The sequence below is a fragment of the Amphiura filiformis genome, chromosome 5 (genome assembly GCF_039555335.1).
Source record: "Amphiura filiformis chromosome 5, Afil_fr2py, whole genome shotgun sequence".
In the NCBI taxonomy this organism is placed as follows: Eukaryota; Metazoa; Echinodermata; class Ophiuroidea; order Amphilepidida; family Amphiuridae; genus Amphiura; species Amphiura filiformis.
This window is the reverse complement of record NC_092632.1, coordinates 24,121,239-24,144,190: the sequence shown is the minus strand read 5'-3', so window position 1 is coordinate 24,144,190 and position 22,952 is coordinate 24,121,239. Positions and strand designations below refer to the sequence as shown.

General features: G+C 38.0%; 2 protein-coding genes across 2 annotated transcripts in view; one reads left to right on the top strand and one right to left on the bottom strand.

The window, feature by feature from the left end:
• Positions 1-22,952, top strand: part of LOC140152833 (metabotropic glycine receptor-like) — a 132,636-nt gene that overhangs the window by 38,519 nt on the left and 71,165 nt on the right. The window lies entirely within an intron of this gene.
• LOC140151668 (uncharacterized) lies at positions 5,998-9,640 on the bottom strand. The gene has a single exon (XM_072174003.1). It carries the CDS (start codon positions 9,638-9,640, stop codon positions 6,002-6,004), a length of 3,639 nt encoding a protein of 1,212 aa, XP_072030104.1. The 3' UTR covers positions 5,998-6,001.

Genomic DNA, 22,952 nt, shown 5'->3' with positions numbered 1-22,952 from the left:
TCAGTGTAGTAACTGGATTCTTTGCCCCTATAATATTCGTAACTTTTGTTTCCAGTGTTTTATTAGTTTTTGAGAAAAATGCAAAAAGAATCACAGATTTATCAAGGGGTGTAGTACCACCTTAAAGGACCGATATTTTAAATATTCACAACGATCGATAGCTTGCCTCAATTTCTTGCTGGCAAACCAGCCGATTTTGCCATAGGTTTGTGTTGGAGCTCGTTGGTAATAGAAACACCGCGAAGTTAGTGTCAAACCTTGATCGATGGTATGATACCACAGACCATTACGATCCGAATGTGATGTTTTGTGTGTAAATCAGGTAGTACTTCCCTCAGCACTTCATGGTTTTCTATATATATTTAATAGCGATATATCCCCCTGAGGAAACTGCCCACATCCACTTTCCTTGTACTTGATCCTTACCCTTATTCTAACCTAGAAAATCCTGAACATGTGATCCCTTCATGGTTCTTTTATATCTGAAAGTTGCCCACGTGATTCAGTTATGATTTATATATACCATGTTTATGTCATATGTGTCTGGACACCACGAATCAATTTTGTTTTATTTCGTGTTTAGAAAATATGTATCATAAGCTTTAAAATGGTATATCATTTGACTTCAAACGATATCCATAAGCGGGGTTATGGTTTGTTGAACTGTGTTCACCATTTTCGGTTCTACATGTGTCTCTTTTTCCACATTTCTGGTAATAAATATCAAACAGTCATAATTGGCGATCATTTTAAATCATCCCCAAGTCAACGAGGTTCAGGAATGTCCTCTCATTGTTTATTGTTGGTTATACATATCTAGACAAAATACAATGCTTTGTTATCCACCACTTGAACAGGATTTAGCCAAAGCAAACAAAGACAAGAACTATTTAAGGATTCTATAGAAATAGGTAGAAGCTTATTATCCTCTTCATATATAGGATTATTGATTGGTTAAAACAGTGTGTAGGTCCAACTTTCTTGATGGCTTAATGTTAGGACTTCCATTTCACCGTATAGTGTTATGCTAGGAACTTATGTTTACTAACTCACTTCTAAAGACTCCTTCTGGCTATAGATGACACAGATGACAACTCTGTAAACTTACTATACAACAATTCTTGTTTATTCTCCTTTACTCTGCCATACATGTTCATCCCTCAAATATATATGAATCTTGGTTTAAAGAGGTTGAAAAACAGTGATCTCCCATAGCACAACATCTAGTAGTTACTCCATCTTTGCTACTAATTAACATAATCAATACAACTGACCAATGAATGCCTACAGATATCAATAGAGGGAGACAAATACTTTATCATGACTGACCAGAGGGGGGAAATGAGATGACCTATTAAATTGCCAAAATCTTCTTAGAAACAAAATCATGTAGGCCTAATCGGCACTTACATTCCGGCCCCTAATTGAGGAGCTAAAGCGCAACAATTACCAAACACTATATAACTTGTGCCGATTATGCAAATTAGCATGGCCTACTTCAGAGAATATTAATCAATATGTCCAAAATATCTTAACTATAACAAAACACTAAATTGAAATCTAAGCGCTAGTAAAAAGGTTAAGCACCAAACAGACAAAATGTCTTCCAATAAAGTTCAAAGGGGTGTACGAGTCATGCTCGACACAAAATATACTTCTTTGGTTTAGTAACCTTTAAAACCACTATAACTAAAACAAACTATACAATGTAACACAATCATAAACAAACACACAAAGGAAAAGATAATTTGCAAATAAATTTTGAACCATGCCCAAAGTGCACCAAGCGCAACTTTAAGACAAATTTAAGAAAATAACAATGCCAAAAAATTCCTTTGTTCTTTTGATCCTTTGCTGCTTTTTCCATAGGAACCAGAACTTTTAGTAACAACCTTTTTTAAAAACCCAAATGTTTATAATAGATGTGCCATAACATCAACGTTCTTGAAATCCTAAAAAACAATTGATGTGTCCAAAGTAAAGCCTAACTTTGCAGCATGAAATACAAAAGGCACATAAAAACAAAAGCCGCAAAAAACTGAAATTAAATCAGCTGCATGTTATATGCGTGTATTGTGTTACTGTCAGACATATTAAAACTTGATAATACGAAACACGTACAAAACTTTGTCTGCTCTTCACACGAATGATGTATGCTCTGTACAGGATCAAAGTAGACTTTTGGATCCTATATTTGACAAAACTGCAAATTTCCTATTTTGAACATAACCAAAATAGTATTTAGACACTTTACTTCTCTGAACCAGATTGCTAATGTCCAAAACCTAATTTAAAAATGTAATTAACAGAATAAGCCTGAAATAAAAACTGTAGTGCAAAGTGTCATGTTGCTAAAATCATTGACTATATAAAAGATCCAATAAATATCAAATTAGTTAATTTCTAACAACCAAAGTTACTGCTGGCTGTAACCTGACATAAGGTGATTACACCTTCCACATAAAGACTTTGTTCGTACTCAGTTTAATTTTCACAAACTTTTAGTCTTTGGGTCCAAGTTCAGTTTGTTATAAAACAGTTTATATGGTAGTTCAAATTTAGTGACAAATCTTCATAGCTTGTTTGCCAATCTTTGCCTGTTACAATGTCAGTTGCAATGTCATTTACGTATCTGGAAAGTTAAGCATACCACTCAAATTGAAGTGATATCTACCACCCAAATTAAAGTGGTTAATTTGAAAAGTTAGGTGAATTTAATTTGAATTCACACTTTGAATTAGTTTGATTCCAAAAGGCAATAACAGAGTTCACATATGCAAGAAATGTTGCATAGTAGTAAGTAACAGTCATATCCTTCCAGGCAGAAACATCATCTTCTGGCAATGGTAGAAAAGTATCATCTGTCATGCCTGATGCCAAACTTGCTTCCTATGGCAATGGTAGAAAATATCATCTGTCATGCCCGATGCCAAATAAACTCACTGAATAAACTGAAGCTCACTGATCCCCAGCTCCCTGCGTGACAAATTAACTTATACTGATATGGCGTAGACACTATTCTCTCTCCGACAGTTCCGTTGATTCATGTAATCCCAGTTACAACACTGACAATATCAAATTAGCTTAAGGTTGACATAGGCCTACACTAGCGAAATGACGTGTAGATGATAGATTAGTATTTAGTAAGTCATTGTTGCCCAATAAACATGCTCAAATAGAACCAAGGTTCTACTGGCATGCTCAACCAGAATCCGGGGTCTCAATTGAATTGGTACCTAATTCAACGGAAACCCTTCCTCCGATCCGGATAATGCCTCAAAAATACCAATGTCACTTATTAAAGTTCTATTGACTTCTTTAAAATGTCTTTTGTTGATGAGCGATTCTCAATTTGTTGAGATTTTAGTTGTGGCGAATAGTTGTCCCCTCCAGACGTAACTCCAAAGTGTAAAGCCTAATGACCTTTGAACAGTACCAACTGTTCCTCCTTATCAACTGGAATCTTTAAATGTCAGCCTCAAGCAATAAACAAATCTTGCTGATTGGCCTCACCAAGGTAGATGACTGAGTTTTGAGTTTTACCTGTCTCACACAACCCTTTCTATCAGGCATCGTCTCCATAATCCTGCCTAGCCGCCAGCTGTTTCTGGGTTGCGTGTCGTCCACTACCAGTACAATATCTCCAATCTTGACGTTCCGTTGTGGCCGTACCCACTTCTGCCTTTGCTGCAAGAGAGGTAAATATTCTTTTGTCCATCGTCGCCAAAATAGATCCGCTAAGTACTGTACTTGCTTCCACCGCCGCCTTCCGTACATATCCTCCTTTGAGGCAATGGTGGGGGGAAGTAGTGGCTGTACTTTCATGAGAAGCAAGTGATTGGGTGTAAGCGCTTCCAAATCACCAGGATCTTCAGACACCGTTGTGATTGGTCTGCTATTGATAATGGCTTCCACCTCGCAGAATAAGGTCTGCAGATAATCATCTGTGAGAGTCTGTTGGTTCATTATGGAGCACAGCACCTTTCTCACCGACCTAATCTGTCGCTCCCAAACTCCTCCATGGTGTGATCCACTTGGTGGGCTGAAAGACCATGTAATGTTTTTCTGCAGTAAGTCACCTCGGATCTTATCTTGATTCATTGCTCTGATTTCCTTCCGGAGCTCTTTTTCAGCTCCCACCAGGTTTGTCCCATTGTCTGATCTGATGGATTTCACCTGTCCCCTTCTAGCGACGAATCTTCTTATGGCATTCAAACAGGCGTTTGTGTCCAAAGCATCAGCCATCTCTATATGGACAGCCCTTATTGCCAAACACGTAAAGATGACTCCATATCTCTTGGCTGAAGAGCGTCCTACTTTAACGTAGAATGGCCCAAAGTAATCCATGCCTACTCTTGTGAACGGTGGCTCGTCAGGAGTTACTCGGTCCACAGGTAGATCTGCCATTTGCTGATGCTCAACCTTTCTGCTCAGACGTCTGCAGGTTACACACTTATTTAGGATCTTTCTCGCTATAGCGTTGGCGTTTACAACCCAGAATCTTTGGCGAAGCCGAGATAGTATGTAATTCCTTCCGCCATGGCCTGTTCGCTCATGAATATCCTGCATGACTAGTTGAGACACGACATGGTTCTTGGGCAAGATCACAGGCTCCTTTGCTTCATCTGGGATGGCAGCATTCTTGAGACGTCCACCGACTCTTATTAAACCATCTTTGAGTATCGGGTTCAGTCGATAGATGGGACTGGATGTCTTGCAGCCTACACCTGATTCTTGCAGAGCCTTGAGTTCCTGAGGAAACTCCTTTTGCTGAACATAATTCAGTATAGCATCTTCAGCTCTTTTGAGGTCATTGGTAGAAAGTTTATCATTTCTACTTTCCTCTTCTTTGTTATCTCCAACTTCCTTTTCAATTTTCTTTCCTCTCTTCACTTCTTTATTGCCCTTACTCTTTTCATCATCATCTTCACCTGTCACTTTACTCTGACTTGCAACACCTTCATCAACTCTTTTCAACTTGCTGCGTTGCCTCAGGATTTCCTTTGTTTTGATGATCCATGCAACTGCCTTCTTGAGAGCATGAAAGCTGGAGTAGTGATTCAGTAGACTATCTATGGTATCCTGTGACTCCATTGAGTGCATCACATTCACTGCTACCTTCACCTCAGGGTCAGCATTCAAACACACTGGAGAAATTTTTGCCTTTGTGAAGTCAGGCCATTCAGCTTCTGGTGTACTTAGGAAAGCCGGTCCTTTCAACCATCTGTCACATTTCATGAAATTGCGTATGGAAAGGCCCCTAGAGCAGTCGTCTGCTGGATTGGATGCAGTCGGTATATATTTCCACTGCTCAGGTTCTGAACCTTCAGAAATCACTGCAACTCGATTGGCAACGAAAGTGTGGAATCGTGTTCTCTCATTCTGTATGTAACGAAGCACTGATGTACTATCCGTCCAGAAGAAAGATTTGCAGCTGTCATCTACATTCAACTCTCTTCTTAGCATTCTATCAACCCGAACAGAAACAGTAGCTGCAGTCAACTCCAATCTTGGGATTGAAATTTGTTTCAATGGAGCGACTCTAGCTTTACCCATGACTATGTTGCAATGAACACCTCCATCTTGATTAACCAGTCGCAGATAACTTGCAGCTCCGTAACCCACTTCACTAGCATCGCTGAAATGGTGAAGTTGGGTTGACACTGGAATAAATCCTGCTGGCTTTACACATCGAGGTAGGTTAAAAGCCTTTAATTGCGGCAATTCTTCCAACCATTCTTGCCATTTCGCACGTTGAGTAGCAGGTATTTCCTCATCCCATGACAGTTGTAATCTGCAAAGATCTTGCATCAGTATTTTTGCAGGCAACGTACATGGCGATATGAAACCTAGTGGGTCGTATATTGAACTCACCATGCTTAAAATACCTCTACGTGTTGGTGGCTTCTGCTTGATGTTGATCTTGAATCCGAAAGAATCAGACTGTGCGTTCCACAAAACACCAAGGGCTCTTTCTGTTGGTAAGCTGTCCGTGGCTAAATCATGATTTGACTTCCTTCGCTCTCTCTGTCAACGGTATAGACTCCAACACATTTCTTTTGTTGCTCATCCATTTAGTGAGTCGGAAGCCACCTTCACTGCATAACTTTGTTAGCTCATGAGCATGCTGAATAGCTTCACTCTCATCTGCGATAGACTTTAGACAATCGTCCACATAGAAGTTACTGCGTATGGTGTCACATACCTCCTGACTGTATCGATTCTGTCCATCCTCAGCAGTTTGCCGTAGAGCAAAGTTAGCACATGCTGGTGAAGAAGTGGCACCAAATACATGGACATTCATTCTGTATTCCTGCAACGGCATGTTGATGTCTCCATCAGGCCACCACAAAAATCTCAGCAAGTCACGATCAGACTTAGGAACACGTACCTGGTAATACATTGCCTCGACATCAGCCATTAATGCTACTGGATGCTCTCTAAATCTGAGTAGAACTCCTACGAGACTGCTGGTCAAATCAGGTCCTTGAAGTAGTTCATTGTTCAGTGACCTACCCTTGTAGCTGGCTGCACAGTCGAAAACGACGCGAAGTTTATTTTTCTGTGGATGCATAACACCATGATGAGGTATGTACCATACTTTGCCATCTGACCTTTCTCTCTCAGCTTCAGGAACCACCTCTGCATATCCTTTATCCAGCATGTCATTCATGAACGCATGATATTCATTTCTGAAGTCTTCTCCCCTCTGTAGTTTCCTTTTCAGATGGGCAGTGCGCTGTTCTGCTAACGGTCTGTTGTTAGGCAGCGACACCTTAGTTCTTAATGGTAGACCTATCTCATAATGTTTGTTAAGATGACTTGTGGTGCTGGAAACCATGTTGAGGAACCTTTGATCCTCCTTTGATCTTTGTGGATTGTCATCGGGAAGACGTTCACTAAACTCATGATTGTACAAGTTGATGAGGTCATGATCCATTTGTTCATGAACAATCACCCTATTTACCGACACATTTCTTTGGCTATTGGCGTTAGGGACGCCATGTACAACCCATCCTAGAGAGGTTCTGCAGGCAAACGGACCATCTCCTTGACTGTTGATGACTTGCAATGGCTCCATCGCTTTCGGCACGTTGTTACCTATAAGTAGGCCTACTTCTGTGGCTTCAATGGCAGGAATGATAACTTCATGTAAATATGGCCATTTCTTCAAATTCTCTTGTGTAAGTACGTCATCCTTGCTGGCTGGAATTCCAGTCTGAGTGAACACTTCAGGCAACGGTATAACATTGTCACCGTGCACATCGAGAACTTCCAAGTTCATCAGCCGGTTGCTGTTTGTAACCTTGGTCTGGTTGATGGTTTCGACAGTAAGGTGTGTCGTCTTCCCTTTGGTGCGCAGTTTTCTTTGCAGATCGAGTGTGCAGAACACTGCGTTGCTGCCGTCATCCAAAAATGCATATGTCTTTATCACCATACCTGAGTCTTTGGCCCTTACTTGTACTGGTATTATGGCAGGGAGACATCCAGAAGTACCGGCCCCAGTTAAACCACATGTAGTTTTGCTGTTCGCAGAATCTGCCTGACGTAGTGGGTGCTTTGGTGACTGATCTTCATGTAAGACTGTAGGATGATGCCGCTTGCACACTGTGCATGTAAGCTTGTTCGTGCAATCCTTGCGTATGTGCGTTGCTCGTTTCAAACATCCGAAACATAGCCCAAACTTCTTTAGATAAGACAGTCTTTCTTTGATCGGTTGGTTCTTCAGTTTATAGCAGCTGTCAAGTGCATGATTGTCCTTATGACAAAACATACATGAGTTTCCTTTGGTAGTAGTCAGCTCATCCTTTCTCTCAACCGCAGATGCAAAAGCCCTTCTTCGTATTGTAGCTCTTGGAACAGGCTTACTCTTTTCAGCATCCTTTGCATCTCTTATATTGCCATAGACTGGATTGGCTGCTATCCTTGCTTGTTTTGTCACAAATTTCACTAGGTCGTCAAATGTAACCGCTTGCTTCTTTTCCTCTTGTATTGTGTCTGTGACGGTACGCCACCTTTCTCGTAGCTTATATGGAAGCTTAGCCACCAGCATTTGAATATGTCTGGGATGGTTCAACACGTCCATATAACTTGGTTCCAGCATCAAGTTTTGACATTCGATGAGGAACAATGACATGCTGTTTAATGCAGCCACATCCTCAGACTTCACTTCAGCAAGTTTTTCTGCTCTGCTCATAAAGGCGTCAGACAGCTTGTACTTATTGCCATATCGTGCTGCAATCATCTCCTTAGCCTCTTTATATGCTGCTTCTGGCTCCTTCTTCATGAAGCTGCGCACTAATCTATTCACCTCTCCTCCGGTGAATTGCTCGAGGTAGAACAGCCTATCCTTTGAGCTGGTACATCGGTCTTCAACGCCATGGGTAAATAAAGACAACCATGTCATGTACTCTAGTGGGTCGCCATTGAAGACTGGAATAGCCCGTTGAGGCAAGGAAGATTTTATTTGCGCTTCGATGAGCAGCTTTGTCAAGCTATCATGTTGTTTCATAATTTCCAAGGCATCTGATGTGGTTTGGTGATGACCAGCAACAGCTGATTGTGGCTCTGGGGGCATCCATATTGGTACCTTGCTCTGATGGGTGGGGGCTTGCCATGTTGACGTCACAGATTGTTGGGCATCCAGCTTGGTGTTATAATTAAACTCAGTTGCGTACGGGTTTATCGACGGTCTCAGAAAGCTCTTTTCTGGGTGATCGTCAACCTCCATCTTGCCTACCAGATCACTCACTTCATCTTGATCAAATGCACGTAGGCGAGCATCTGCGACAGCTATCTCCGTTTCTACTTCTAGCTGCTCCTGCTCACATCGTAAACAATCCTCTTCTTCTTGTCTCTTCATTTCATCTTCTTCTTGCTGCCTCTCTAATCTTATCTGTTCCTCTTTCCTCTTCATCTCCTGCTCTCTTCGCTGTTGCTTTAACTTTAACGACTTTTCATCGAGAGCTTGTTTCTTTTTCAAAGCTGCTGCCCTTGCTAGCAACTCTGCCTTCTTAGCAGCAGCATCTGCTCTTGCCAGTGAAATGCTGCTACGAGATGAAGCACGACTATTGGAGCGCGACACCTTTGATGATGACAAGCTGACTCGTGATGCACCATCACTTGACTTGACGTCTGGTACCAGAGAAGTATGGCTACGGCAGGAACTCCGTCTATCAGAGAGGTATTTCTTCGAGGAAGGTGAACTAACCTGTGAAATACTGTCGCTAGGTTCGATACTCTCGTCCTGTTGTCCTAACTGCCATACCCGCCTTTCCATCTCTTTCCTAGCTGCGTCAAAGCCATTAAATATGGGGGCTGCCCATGTCTCTATGTCGTCATGAAGCTCTTCTTCTGTAAGGGTGGCAACATACGCTTTGTGTGCAGTTGTCAGATTGGCTAGAGTTTGATCCCATTCTTTGATTTTACTTTCCAGGGTCTCTATAGTGTCCTTTGTAGTTGCGGAAGGGTGCAATGCTTTAATCTCGTTGGTTTTTCCAGTTACCTTTCCACATGCTGTGGATCTTGCCAACTTTAATTTTCTTTGCTGTTCACTTTTTGCAGCCTGAGTGGGTATGGGCACACGACTACTGGACCTTAGTTTGGTGGTAGTGGTACTGGTCTGTTTTGATGGGTCCATGATGTTATTACTTCTCCTTTCCAAGAGTAGCTCTTTAATTAATTTTGCAAGACTAGTGTTCTTTAAATAATCCTCAATTGACTTGAATTCAATAATCTGTGTCCGACACCCTCTGGACCTACTTCTGAGCCTACTGGTAGGTTGTTGTAGCGCCCTCTATACTATGACTCATGGATGCTGCATATGTGGCACTTGAGGACAAAGCCAATTGACAAAGCCTTTGTCCTGAAAGCCTATTCTTAGTAGAACTACAGACCAAATACCTTGTCTTCTTGGATGAGTAGCGGGACTTGCAGAATTATTTCCTTTACAGAAATCTTTACTACACTATATAGTTCTTCTCTGAGTAACTGTCTACGATGAATTAAAATGTTTTTCAACTAAATGTAGGTCCAACTTTCTTGATGGCTTAATGTTAGGACTTCCATTTCACCGTATAGTGTTATGCTAGGAACTTATGTTTACTAACTCACTTCTAAAGACTCCTTCTGGCTATAGATGACACAGATGACAACTCTGTAAACTTACTATACAACAATTCTTGTTTATTCTCCTTTACTCTGCCATACATGTTCATCCCTCAAATATATATGAATCTTGGTTTAAAGAGGTTGAAAAACAGTGATCTCCCATAGCACAACATCTAGTAGTTACTCCATCTTTGCTACTAATTAACATAATCAATACAACTGACCAATGAATGCCTACAGATATCAATAGAGGGAGACAAATACTTTATCATGACTGACCAGAGGGGGGAAAATGAGATGACCTATTAAATTGCCAAAATCTTCTTAGAAACAAAATCATGTAGGCCTAATCGGCACTTACACAGTGTTTGATGAGATTGACACTGTAACTCAGAATACAATTTGCCGATATTATGGCTCATTCGTAGTGTCCAGTCCCATATGATGCTTTAAATGTAATTTTAGCTTGTCCTATTTTGATGTATGGTCTTCTAAAAGATATTTTCTCATGGTATATTTCTGCTTAATGTTTTTATGATTGTATTTTACTGGTATAGCTACTGTACTGCACAGAGAGCACTTTTTAAATGTTTATTATTATTATTATTATTATTATTATTATTATTAGTCCACAGAGCAAACCTATCGTCTAGCATTGGATAATTCGCGCAAAAATCTACTTCGGCCCCTGCAGGCTGTGCTTCAAATTGTGTTTCAAGACAAGACAATACTTAATGCAAAGAGGCCAACTGTCTTCTAATCGTTTGACCATGTAATATTGATAAACCCATATTCTAACCTAGAAAATGCTGAACGTGTGATACCTTTATGGTTTCTTTTACATCTGCAAGTTGCCCACGTGACTCAGTTATGATTTATATATGCAATTATGATGTTTTAAATATATTTTCAGCTTTGTTTTATCTCGATGTATGGTCTCCTTAAATATTTTCTTGTGGTATATCTCTGCTTAATGTTTTTATAATTGTATTTTGCTTGAATTGTATAGCCACTGTATTACACAGAGAGCGCGTTTTAAATGTTTATTATCATTATTAGTTATTATTAGTCCATAGAGCAAACCTATTGTCTGGCATTGAATATTTCACGCTGAAATCTACTTCGACCCCTCTAGGCTGTGCTTCAAATTATGTTTCAAGACAAGACAGTACTTAATGCAAAGAGGCCAACTGTCTCCTAATCGTTTGACCATGTAATATTGATAAACCCTTATTCTAACCTAGAAAATGATGCAAGTATGATAACTTCATGGTTTCGCGTTACACCTGAAAGTTACTTACGTGACTCGGCTATCACTCTGGCCAAATTATAGTCCAACAAGGTTGTGCAAAGTACGTCATATTTCAAACTGTACAGTTATATAGACAAAATTGGGCATTTCTTTATGTGGATAGTAGATAGAACACAATGTTTCTAGGCAGAGAGCTGTCATTTGAAACTATTGAAAATAATATTAGAAGTGAGCACTATTCAGGCGTTCACGCCATTATTTCGGTGGCTCTTTCGTCTCCAGTCCGGATATGCCCATGCGATTTACAGAATTATGCTGGAGACACCGGATTCAATGGTGTAACATGACACGTAAAGAGTTGCACACGTCCATGAAACGAGCTATTCCAGTTGAAATCCATATACCCCTATGGGAGACATGACCTTAATCTCACACACAGGGAGTGTAGATTTCAAATGGAGTCACGCATTCAGATAACCCCATTTGAAATAAGCACTTCCTGTATGGAAGATTGAGGGCATGTCTTCCATAGAGGGTGTATGGATTTCAGCTGGAATAACCCTATTCATCATAAAAACATAGAAATTCAAAAAAGATGACTAAATGTGAGGAACATTTCGTCTCATATAAATGCACATTTTTATGATGGCTTCAAAATGGTCGTGGAACTGAGGTGGAATGAGATTTGGACAATTATCAAATGTAGGAATATGTCTTCAGCACTTGACTCCTTATGGCCTTACCATGGTTACGGATAAAGTTACCATTCACTTTGATGCCATTTTTAACCGGTTTTATCCCTTGGATACGTACCATACAGTGAAGATGGTCTAAAAAGATTTTTTTGTCCACTCTGTTGTGATGAAAATTGCAGTCGTATTCTGTCAGTGAAGAAAGCTGAATTCACAGTGGCTGATGACCGACGAGTGATTAATTTTGACCAAAAGCGTGAATAACGCTCTTTGTCACGTTGGGGAACGAACGCGCGCTGCTTCATTGGTCAAAGGTCAAAACGCTCTTTGCTCGGCGACTGAATGTCAACTCAGTTTTACTAGTCCATCGTTGTTCAGGGTTTTTTTTATCCCAGATGGAGAAACAACATTTATAATTAGCTGCTAGCACTGGAGCAGATACAGCAGAGGGCAAAACACTTCACCGTCAGTTCCGATCAGCAACGTTCTAACACCCATTATCGGGCAGAAAAGTGACTGAACACGGGTACATACACCTATGTTAAATAAGGTTTTAATGCCTTAATCCGATTTCTGAGGATTCTGATTGTCTGCAAAAACAGTTCAATTTCATCAACGACGACAAGAACAAAATTAACTACCTTCATACAGTCACTTCTCTTTGATATATTTACATTTAGCATGAATACATTTGTTAATAATATTGGATCGTGTATTCCCGATTACCATGATTACACTAAACAGTTTCACGTTTGATATAAGATAGATAGCATGGAGGAATTACTGGAGGCGACACTCCCTAATTAGTATGTGCCCTATTGTTAGTAACATTACCCATTGTATGTGCCGAGTTCGTTTGAGGGCTTCAATTTATTACGCGATGTAGTAAATGAACGAATCAAATTGCAATGCGAGTAATGATCACATGCTTTTAGAAACAAACAGCTTAGGCCGGTAATTATTGTGGTAATAAACCTTGTGTAAATATATTTGTTTTCACATGAGGACACAACGGCGAGCGTGATACTGCGAATCATGGGGACTGCAAGGTCATGTCAGCGGTGAAAGGTCTTTGTGCTGAGAACGTTTGGGGTGCGATACTCAATGAACTTTATTAATCTTGCACCAGCTTTCATTGACAACCTTAATCCTATAGTTTGAGGGATCGCTATTTTAAATTATTCACAACCGATCGATAGCTTACCTCAATTTATCGCTGGGAAACCAGCCTAATTTGCCATAGGTTTGTGTTGGACCCGGGGGGTACTCAAGTTTGGTTTTGGTAGGGACGTGCCGCTGAGATTTTGGAAGTGGACCCATAAATATACCAATTTTTCAAGAAATTTGGACCCATTGATATACCAAAAGTCGAAATTTTCGGCCGAATTTAACCAAAATTGTCTTAGTTTTTACAAATTTTCCCAAAATGGCAAAATTAGCTAGATTAAGGAAAAATTGGGCTGTTTTCCGAAAAAATTGAGAAAATTTTGAAAAAGGACCCATTCATACATGATGCAGTCATGTCTACAGTAGAATTCATCTCGACCTTTGCAGGACTTAACCCCATTAAAAGCTATTAAACCAAGATAACACTCATTGAAACAGCTCAACTGATTAAATCGGATCTTCTCTGGTTGTGCACAAGTGACTGTTTTCATGTGCGATATCGCAATAAAACTGGTATTCATAGCTTCAGTTGGGTAACCGATTATAAAGGAAACGAAAGGAAACAATGTTATGTGTGGCTTTGTTCACGAAATCAGACAATGTCGTGCTTTTTGTAAACCAGCATTCTTGAAAATGAGCAACATAATGATTTTTGACTTAACACGGTTTAGAAATAATTTCTTCATATTTTTGGTGTTATCTGTCGTTTACATATCCTTCCTAAAACACCAAAGTACGAGTATTTCCAAACATCTAAATTTGCTAAAAATTTAGGACATGTTACAAAAACTATATTGTCTAGAATTTTAGAAGAGTACTTTTAATATTGGCCGGTTATTTTTCACACAGCGACGTTAACTAGGCAATGTACTATTACCTATAACATTAACTAAAACACCAAAGTACGAATATTTCCAAACATCTAAATTAGCTAAAAATTTAGGACATGTTAAAAACTATATTTTCTAGAACTTTAGAAGAGTACTTTTAATATTGGCCGGTTATTTTTCACACAGCGACGTTAACTAGTCATATCCCCATACTGTTAACGTAGGGCTATTTGTAAAGGTCACGCGTCAATGGGAAAGAGCACTGTGTATTGTGTATAGGAAAACGGACAGTAACTGCAGTATGATACCAAAATAGGCTTTGAAAAGGAGGTCATTGATATACCAGAAGGCTGAAAATGCTACCCATGTTTGCGGCACGTCCCCGTATGGTCATTTGTACTGAGTACCCCCCCCCCCGGGGGTGTTGGAGCTCGTTGGTAATAGAAACACCGTGAAGTTAGTGTCACCCCTAGATCGATGTTATGATGCCACAGTCCATTACGATCCGAAGACTGTGTCTCATGTGGTATTTTGTGTGTAATCAGGTAGTTTCTGTATAGTTTCCTTAGCACTTCATGGTTTTCTATTTAATAGCGATATATCCCCCTGAGGAAACTGCCCACATCCACTTTCCTTGTACTTTCCTTGTACTTGAAAAAAGAACGTGCTAATGCTTATGTTTATTACTCAATTATCATCTTCTTTTCGATGCCCAATTTCACATGTTTGCTCACACCGTCAATTCAAAACTTGTTTCAAATAGAGCATCATAGAGGGCCGGATTTACCATTGGGCCAGATAGACCCGGGCCATGGGGCCCCAAAAAGTGTTCCATATTTCTCTTAGCAATCGACAGTATTTGTAACTAAGATTCTAATCAAATAAATATCATATAATATCGCTTCAAATTCTTACTATTAAATAGCAAGTATAACATGTTGCTGTATTTTTTCCGATGTTACAATTATTGCGCTTTTTCATGCAGTTATATACAGGCATCATAATCTAATCTACCTAATCTAATAATATAAAGACATTAACGCTATAAGCGCTGTGCAAAAGAATATGTGAACAAATTATATGGATACAACTGATGATCTGAGAAAAAGTCTTCAGCATTTGTTTTTCACTTGCCTGAGTAAAAGTGCACGTCAGATTTAAAAAAAAGGCAGACTGGTGACAAAGGCGTGAAGAAAGTTACTAATGTAATCTGTTAATACAATGCATCTGACAAATGTATGCTTCATTTTTGCACTGGTACTGCGATGGGACTGCACAGTACCAGCCAAGTACATTGGCGACGGTGTACCTGTGCAGGCGGACACAATAGGAGTCTTGTAGTGTAAAAGGATATTAAACTCGGAATTTCGCAGTTTATTTTACAGAGGACCTTTTCTAGGAAGGATAAAATTATTGGCGTAACGTGAATCATCTGATTTGGTTTAGGATCACGTAGCCTGGTTAAGGGTCAACGGTCGTTTTCGGCAGTGTTTAAAGACAATATTCACATGTTTGTTGGAAGGGGACATTAGCCGTTGTGTCCCTATGATGCTACGCAACTGTTTATTTGTCAAGTCCTTGCCGTTGTTTGTCATAGTGACACAGCCAAATATTATAGTTATTTCAATACTACCAGTGTCCTGTTGCTGCCACCTCAGATGCACACTTGATAGCCCATATCGCAAAATCCCGTGACGCATCTGGACGAGTTTTTTGAATGAAATTTACTACTCGACCATGTAGCACATCAAGTTGTCAGCCTCCCCCGGTACAGTACGAGTATCTGCTATGTTATTACTTGTGGATACAGCCGTTTTACTTGGGAGCATAAAACCTATTTCCCACATCAAACAAAACAAAGTATCTGCCACGTTGTTTATGTACAGATTTATTTACATTTCTTGTGCATTTTATAGGTTTTCCTGTAAGTGACTCCTTCACCATGCAGGCTAGCAGTAATATACGATGATTTGTCATTTCTCATTCAACAACACGCTTGTAACAAATAAACAAACAAACAAATGGTTAAAAGGGAACAGCTATTTTTATAGAACGTGAGCGCACATAATTGGCCAACATATGATGACGCATGTACATTACAGATGATCTATTTCGCTTCAATCTTTCGGAGATAATTTTTCTTAACTTATCTACAATTCAATTTATCAAAACAACATAGACCTACATGGACCTAATACAATACACATTTCGTCAATCTTTACTCTTATATATAGATAATAATCCTCAAATGTTTAGGAATGGTGCGTTTTTACATAATGAAACATTGCGTAATTTTATTCGGGATATCTTCAGTGAAGTACAATGATTTGCCATATGAATCCGTGAATAGTTTGGATAAAATAAAATAATTGTGGCTCGGTAATTGTGGCTCGCTACGAGCGAACAACTTCAAATTTCTTATTGTGTCAACTAGTCACTTGCAAAATATTTTATAAACAAAAAGCTTCCAATACACCTTTCCGTAATAAACAACGTTTAAAGGGTCTGATAGAACAGGTTTCGAACATCATTATTATAATAAATGGCTCTTGTGGCATATTTGTTCCTATTGGCATATCTCAAAACTAGGATTGCCGAGTTCAGACTAATTTTGCTTGATCGCATCACATAGGAAGGATTACAATTACACACCATTTCAAAATTCTATGATCCCCGATAAAGTTATTTACAAAAATTAGTTTCGCAATTTTCAAATCGGAGGTCAGCCTCACATACTAGTGCTGGGTCATGATATGAAAAATGAGGACTATCAATATCACCATAATATAGTTAAACATGTTAACAGTTGACTCTATTATTCTCTCACGTACGTGAATTGACGCCTAGCTTGCCATGTTAACATCCATTAAATTCATGTTGTCGCTCAAATGTACCAACACTTCTACAAGCGCTTGTCAAACATCAGTCTTTTGACATAATTTACTAATTGACTAATGGTTGAATTCAACTTTTTAGTGAAAATGTGATCATTCATCTATAACAATATTTTTTAGAAAAATATCACATCTTGGTTGTTTATAGTGCATTATTAAGACATAGATAGAGACGTGCAATGAAATTCTTTTGATAAATGCAACTGAATGATGGTGATATCTCTCAGGATTTTTGTTTTAAGACATTCAATTCAGCCATTAATTTGAATTTGAGAGACAATCTGGCTTCTAAAAAGAAATGGTTACCACAATAAGTACATTACACTTTTGCTTTAGTCTTTGATCTGATCATAGAATAAGGCAAAGCAAATGATTAATCGTGCATATTCCATGAGTTAATTTGCTTATGTTTCAATCTGGGTCACATAATTCATGCAATTCGTAACCATAGAAACCCAAAGACATTGTCATTCTTGTAACTTAATGTACCTGCATAATCAATCTATTTTGAAAACCAATTCAAGCAGACAAGTTGTTTGAACATGTTGAATAGTACATGTCCAAAGCCAAACCCAAATTGAATCATCATCCATACGAGATACGTATCCAGAATGTCTGAAGAATCAAGACCTATCATTAATATTACACTACTATGCTTCATACACTCCAACTACTACCACTTCCACTTATAGCATAGGCCTACCTATTACATGTACAGGAAGATTTTTCTTGTAATCTTTTGATGCGGATGTATTAAATACTACACAAGCAATTGACACATCAGTGTGCGCTTTCCAGTACTCGGGTGTCCTCACAAAATAATGATGTAAGAATACAATACCGGGTGTCCTAACAATAATAACTGTGTAAGAATACAATGGCAGATGAAGAACATAAGAAAGTAAAACTATTAGTTTACGCATGCCAACAGTACATATTGATCAGTACAGTTTGGTGACTATGTTATCTGTAATTTGATGAAAAAGAACTGTCAGTAATGATGATATTACACGCAAGACACCACATCAATGTGAGCTTCCCACTTCCAGGATGTCATCACCATAATATTGAAAGAATAAAATGGTTACAGATGGAGATTGCAGAAGTATATAAGTATATAAGTACATTAACCATTTGCTTAAAAAGTTACCCTTTTCAGAGTCTTGGTTTGCAATGACGTAGCTTTCGACACCATCATGGTGTCTTCATTCAGCGTAGTGTTTACAATCCTCCGGTCACATGACCACCCGATGGGTGGTTAAGTGTCAGCAGATCATTGACAAAGGTAACTTTTTAAGCAAATTTCAAGAATGACAGAGTCCAATATCAGTATCCACGGTTTTACATTAACCATGTGAAAATAGTTGCTCTAACATTTTTATCTTACTAATTCAGAGCCCTTTTGTAATCTTTTGATGAGGATGTGTATACTACAAGCAATAGCCGCACTAATGTGAGCTTTCCACTTTCAGGGTGTCCTCACAAAGTTAAACTCGTAATAAAAATAACATTATTATAGTAATACTAATAATAAAGTAATTGTTAAACTAAAAGGAGTTAACGCAGTCCATGCATTAACTGCAACCAATAGCATTAGACTCTTTATATAGAGTAAAACATGACAGGTAGGCCACGGTGTGATTGATAATCACAGTATATTCCCATCAACTATTTATATGCAATGCTGGTTGTTCATCATTTACCCTACAATACGTGGTGGTATGTAGTCATTTTCGAATTCGCATTTTTTCTTGCTAAAATCAGTGGAACCAATGTTTGTTGGGATCCTAACACCCCAAAAATAGGATTGGTTCAATAGTCTTCAATGGCCCACATGGACTCACATGCATGGTTTCCATAACCAGGGGTCAATGGACATATTAAACGGGGGTGGGGGGGTGGGGGGGGGGGCAAATTTTACGTTACCCTATCAGGTTGTTGTATACCTGAAATTGTCACATTTCTCTAGGATGTGTAGTTCATGGGTTATAATGTCAAATAAGTCAAAAGAAAATGCTCAGAAGTCATATTTTAAAATGTCTCTGATTTCACCGAAACTAATCTCAAATTGCTTTTCTTGAAAAAACAAATACCAAAATGATTTATATTTTTATCAATTTAGCCTCAGATTCTGGTGAATCTATGGCTCGAACTTTTACATACTATTCCTGTACATCAAATTACAACCAAGTTATGGTGAAATATATGTTTGAGATTTCTTATACAGAAGAGTACTTTGAGACCAGTTTTGAAGAAATCGTATCATTTTGAAAATTTGACCTCTGGGCAACAGAGACCTTCTTGACTTTGTAACCCATTAACTCTGCATCCTAGAACAACATTTGATATTCCTTCTGATGAGAGGAACAAGTTGTCCACTGCCGGCCCCCCTGCTGGAGACCATAGGGGAAATTGAAAAATAAAAATGGAACCAATCCTAGTTTTCTAATTGAGGATGAAGATTATTAAACAACGTTTGTTAGTGTAGCAAGAAAAAAAACCCAAAAACAGAACTCCGTGTACTACTACGAAAAGACAAATACAGAAGCACTGTTTTTGTAACCTTTCAATGTAGATACAAATTTCATATCACAGGTTTATAATTTGAAAAGAATTTAATGAAAGCACATTTTTATGATTTCATTAGAAATCAAGTTATCATACATGCAAAGGTACATTTTGTATTAGTGGTTGGAATATGAATAAGATAGGATATCCTATAATACACTTGACAGAATTCAGATTTGTATCTTATCAAAGAGAAGTCATGTGTAAGCAATCGTGTATTTTCAATTGCGTATTTTCCTACTATAGAAGCTTATAGATTTATCTAAACAAATTTCACTTTCGACAGAATCATTTCAAGCAAGCGTATTAAATGTAATTGAAATATTCTATCAATACAACCCCGTTGCTTTTTCATATTTCAAGATGAGCACACTGTGGATGTATTGACATTATAAGAAAACACAATCAGGTTTGGCGTTATTAACATTGCATTATTAGGTTTGGCTTCGGGCAATAAATTGAGTTTTCCTATACATGATAATAGAATAACAATCATGACAATAATAATATGAACATCATATACATGATGGAGTTGTCAAATTCCGCAACATTCCGATAAATGTTTTTAATTTTAATCGAGTGAGACAGTTTTTACTAATTTTTGCCATTTTTAATTAAATTTTCATAGACGCGTTTTTATCACAATGGGACATTAGTGAATATACATTCTGTATATTTATGCAGCAACGCCAACAGAGGGACATATACCAATTTTTTATCCATTTATAACAATGATGATATATAATTATTCAATAGCAAGTATTATAACAACATGATCATCAAAACTGTTCGATTGCCATTTGACCTTCATTTATTTTTAGGCAAGCGGAAGTATAGCAGGGATTGTAAATACAAGATATTTGAATTTGGTGGTCATCTTTCTTTAATATACAGGATAAAAGTCTTCAGTACACGTGATCGGAATTAATATAATCTCCTTTACTCATTCTGTATAGGATAATGGCCGCGGATTAGAACGTGAGTGGGTAAGAATGGCTGAGCCGCGGAGCGGCGAAGCCATTCTTACCCACTCACGTTCTAATCCGCGGCCATTAACCGACTTAATACACACCTATGACGTCGCGCTATTGTTTTACCGCTCCATTATTTTTCACGAATGGAGTGTTATTGAAATAGGTTGGTCTTTAGAAATTGATCAATTACTCATTGATGCCGGACAATACACTAATATAATGATCGTACTAAATTTTAGGTGCGAGTGCAAAAATAGTCCGACTCAGCTTTATGTAAAATTTCTATAGAAATACCCATCATATCACGATCCAGGTGTTTAGTTCAAATCATCCGTAACCACCTTCTTGAATAAGATTTAAAATGTTTGTTACACAAATTGAATAAACGTAGATTCGTAAAATCATTAAAGTGATTAGACCATCAATAGTTCTTTATGCCCACTTCTAATGTATTAACTGTTGAAGTAGTTGCGTCATGTTGCGTTTAGGTCTCTATTTTGCATAATAAGGAAAATTGGCAAAAGGTCATATAGCATGTATAGGCTCATATGAAATGGTCATTACAGTTGTCAACCTCAAGAAAACTACACCTATCGCTATACCTGAGCAATGATACTCTTCTCTGTGAATCGAGTTTACGATTTTGGAACAACCATGCAATTATGGACACTATTGTTTATCTTGGATAATTTTGTGATGGAATCATTCCGAGGATATATATCGTTGATTCGCAGCAGAAGGACCAAAATCAGGTACGAAATAAAAGCCACCTCAACTTCCAGTCCCCCCTTCCGAAATCAAATGGAGCGTCCCTAACATTGTAATATTTAATTACCGTAAAATGGGGGTAACTTCGGTAAGCGGGGTAACTTTGGTCGTTCAAATATATTTTTTAAATGGTCATATTTCCGTACAGCAATATTGTTTTTAGTCATATTTGGTCTCAATTTGTTAAGAAATATATTTGGAAGAAGTCGCTCATGTCCAATTTCTTTGAAAGTTACGAAAATATTGGCATTTTGACCAAAAATGAGCATTTTTTACATTTTTTCAGACAAAATAAAATCGATATTTGTGAGCAAGGATGCGTGCTTGCTTAATTTTGCATGGGGATAAATGTCACAAAAAACAAAACCTTGCCCATATACAGCGAAGATCAATTTTTTCATTTTCTTTTCTTCATGGAATGTAATACTCTGACCAAAGTTGCCCCAAATGCGGGGTAACTTTGGTCAGGCTATTTTCAACCCCTAGGGCACCCTTTCAAAATTATTCAAAATCTTTTTCAACTTCAAGGTGTAGAAGGAACCCTAACGTCATAAAAAGAGATAATTAGAAATATATTTGGTTTTGTTTGGAAGCAGTGGTTTAAAAACTCTGAAAAGTGCCCAAAGTTACCCGTTTTACGGTATCGGATAGGCCTACTGATCGATGTAAGTAAATATTCAAGCATGCCAAAATACCATCAGATGAAACATCAGATATACTAATGACAAATAAAAATTATACAGAAAATAGACCTACTGTGGCTTTTATCATTATTAAACATGCCCGAAGAGAACGATTTGAAAATAAACAGATTCATAGGCCTAAATACATTGATACAGAATGTGTATTATGTATAATATGTAGCAATGTTGCCCAAAATATGACAAATTATATGTAGGGCCTAAGCCACTAAAAACGTATAAAAATATAAAGAAGGAAAAAAAATGTTATAAAAAACAGTAAGCGTAGAAAGAAAGGTCCAAATAAATAAAAGTAAAGGCCTACGAAGTAAAGCCTAAGTGAGGGTAAAACACATCTTGCATAATAAGTACAACGTACTTAGCCAACAATTTAACCTGCCCGTTTTGATCTTGACTTGCTTTTCACAGATTGCATTGTAAGGGCTCGGATAGCGACATTTTACGTATTTTGTTTGTGGCACCTAAGAGCAAATCAGACACATCCTTCTGATATCAAATAATTTAGATTTTATTAAATTCGCGATACAATACACATTTTAAGGCAAATTATTAAAAATTGATATTTTTGAAATTTAACAGTCCTCAAAGTAAATTGTATAAATCTAACGATATGCAGTAAATAGTAGGAAGTTGGGTTGAACAGCCGTCAATCATATGAAAATTGTGACCTTCATTATTAAAGATATAGATTTTTTCCTCAAAACACTAAAAAATGTAGGTCTTTTTTGGAAACAAATGTTTAAGTTCTATATGAAAGGTCAAATTTTCAATTGAGTCGGCTTTTCATCCCAGCTACATAGGCCTATAGTTTAATTACATATCATTAGATTTATAAAGTTTACTTCGAGGACTGTTACATTTGGAAAAATATAAAAAATATGAAATTTTAATAATTTGTATTATATCGCGAATTTCACAAAATCAAAATTATTATTATTATTAGATATAGGGACAATCCTCGTATTCAGCATGCAATTCGATATGTCTGATGTGCTC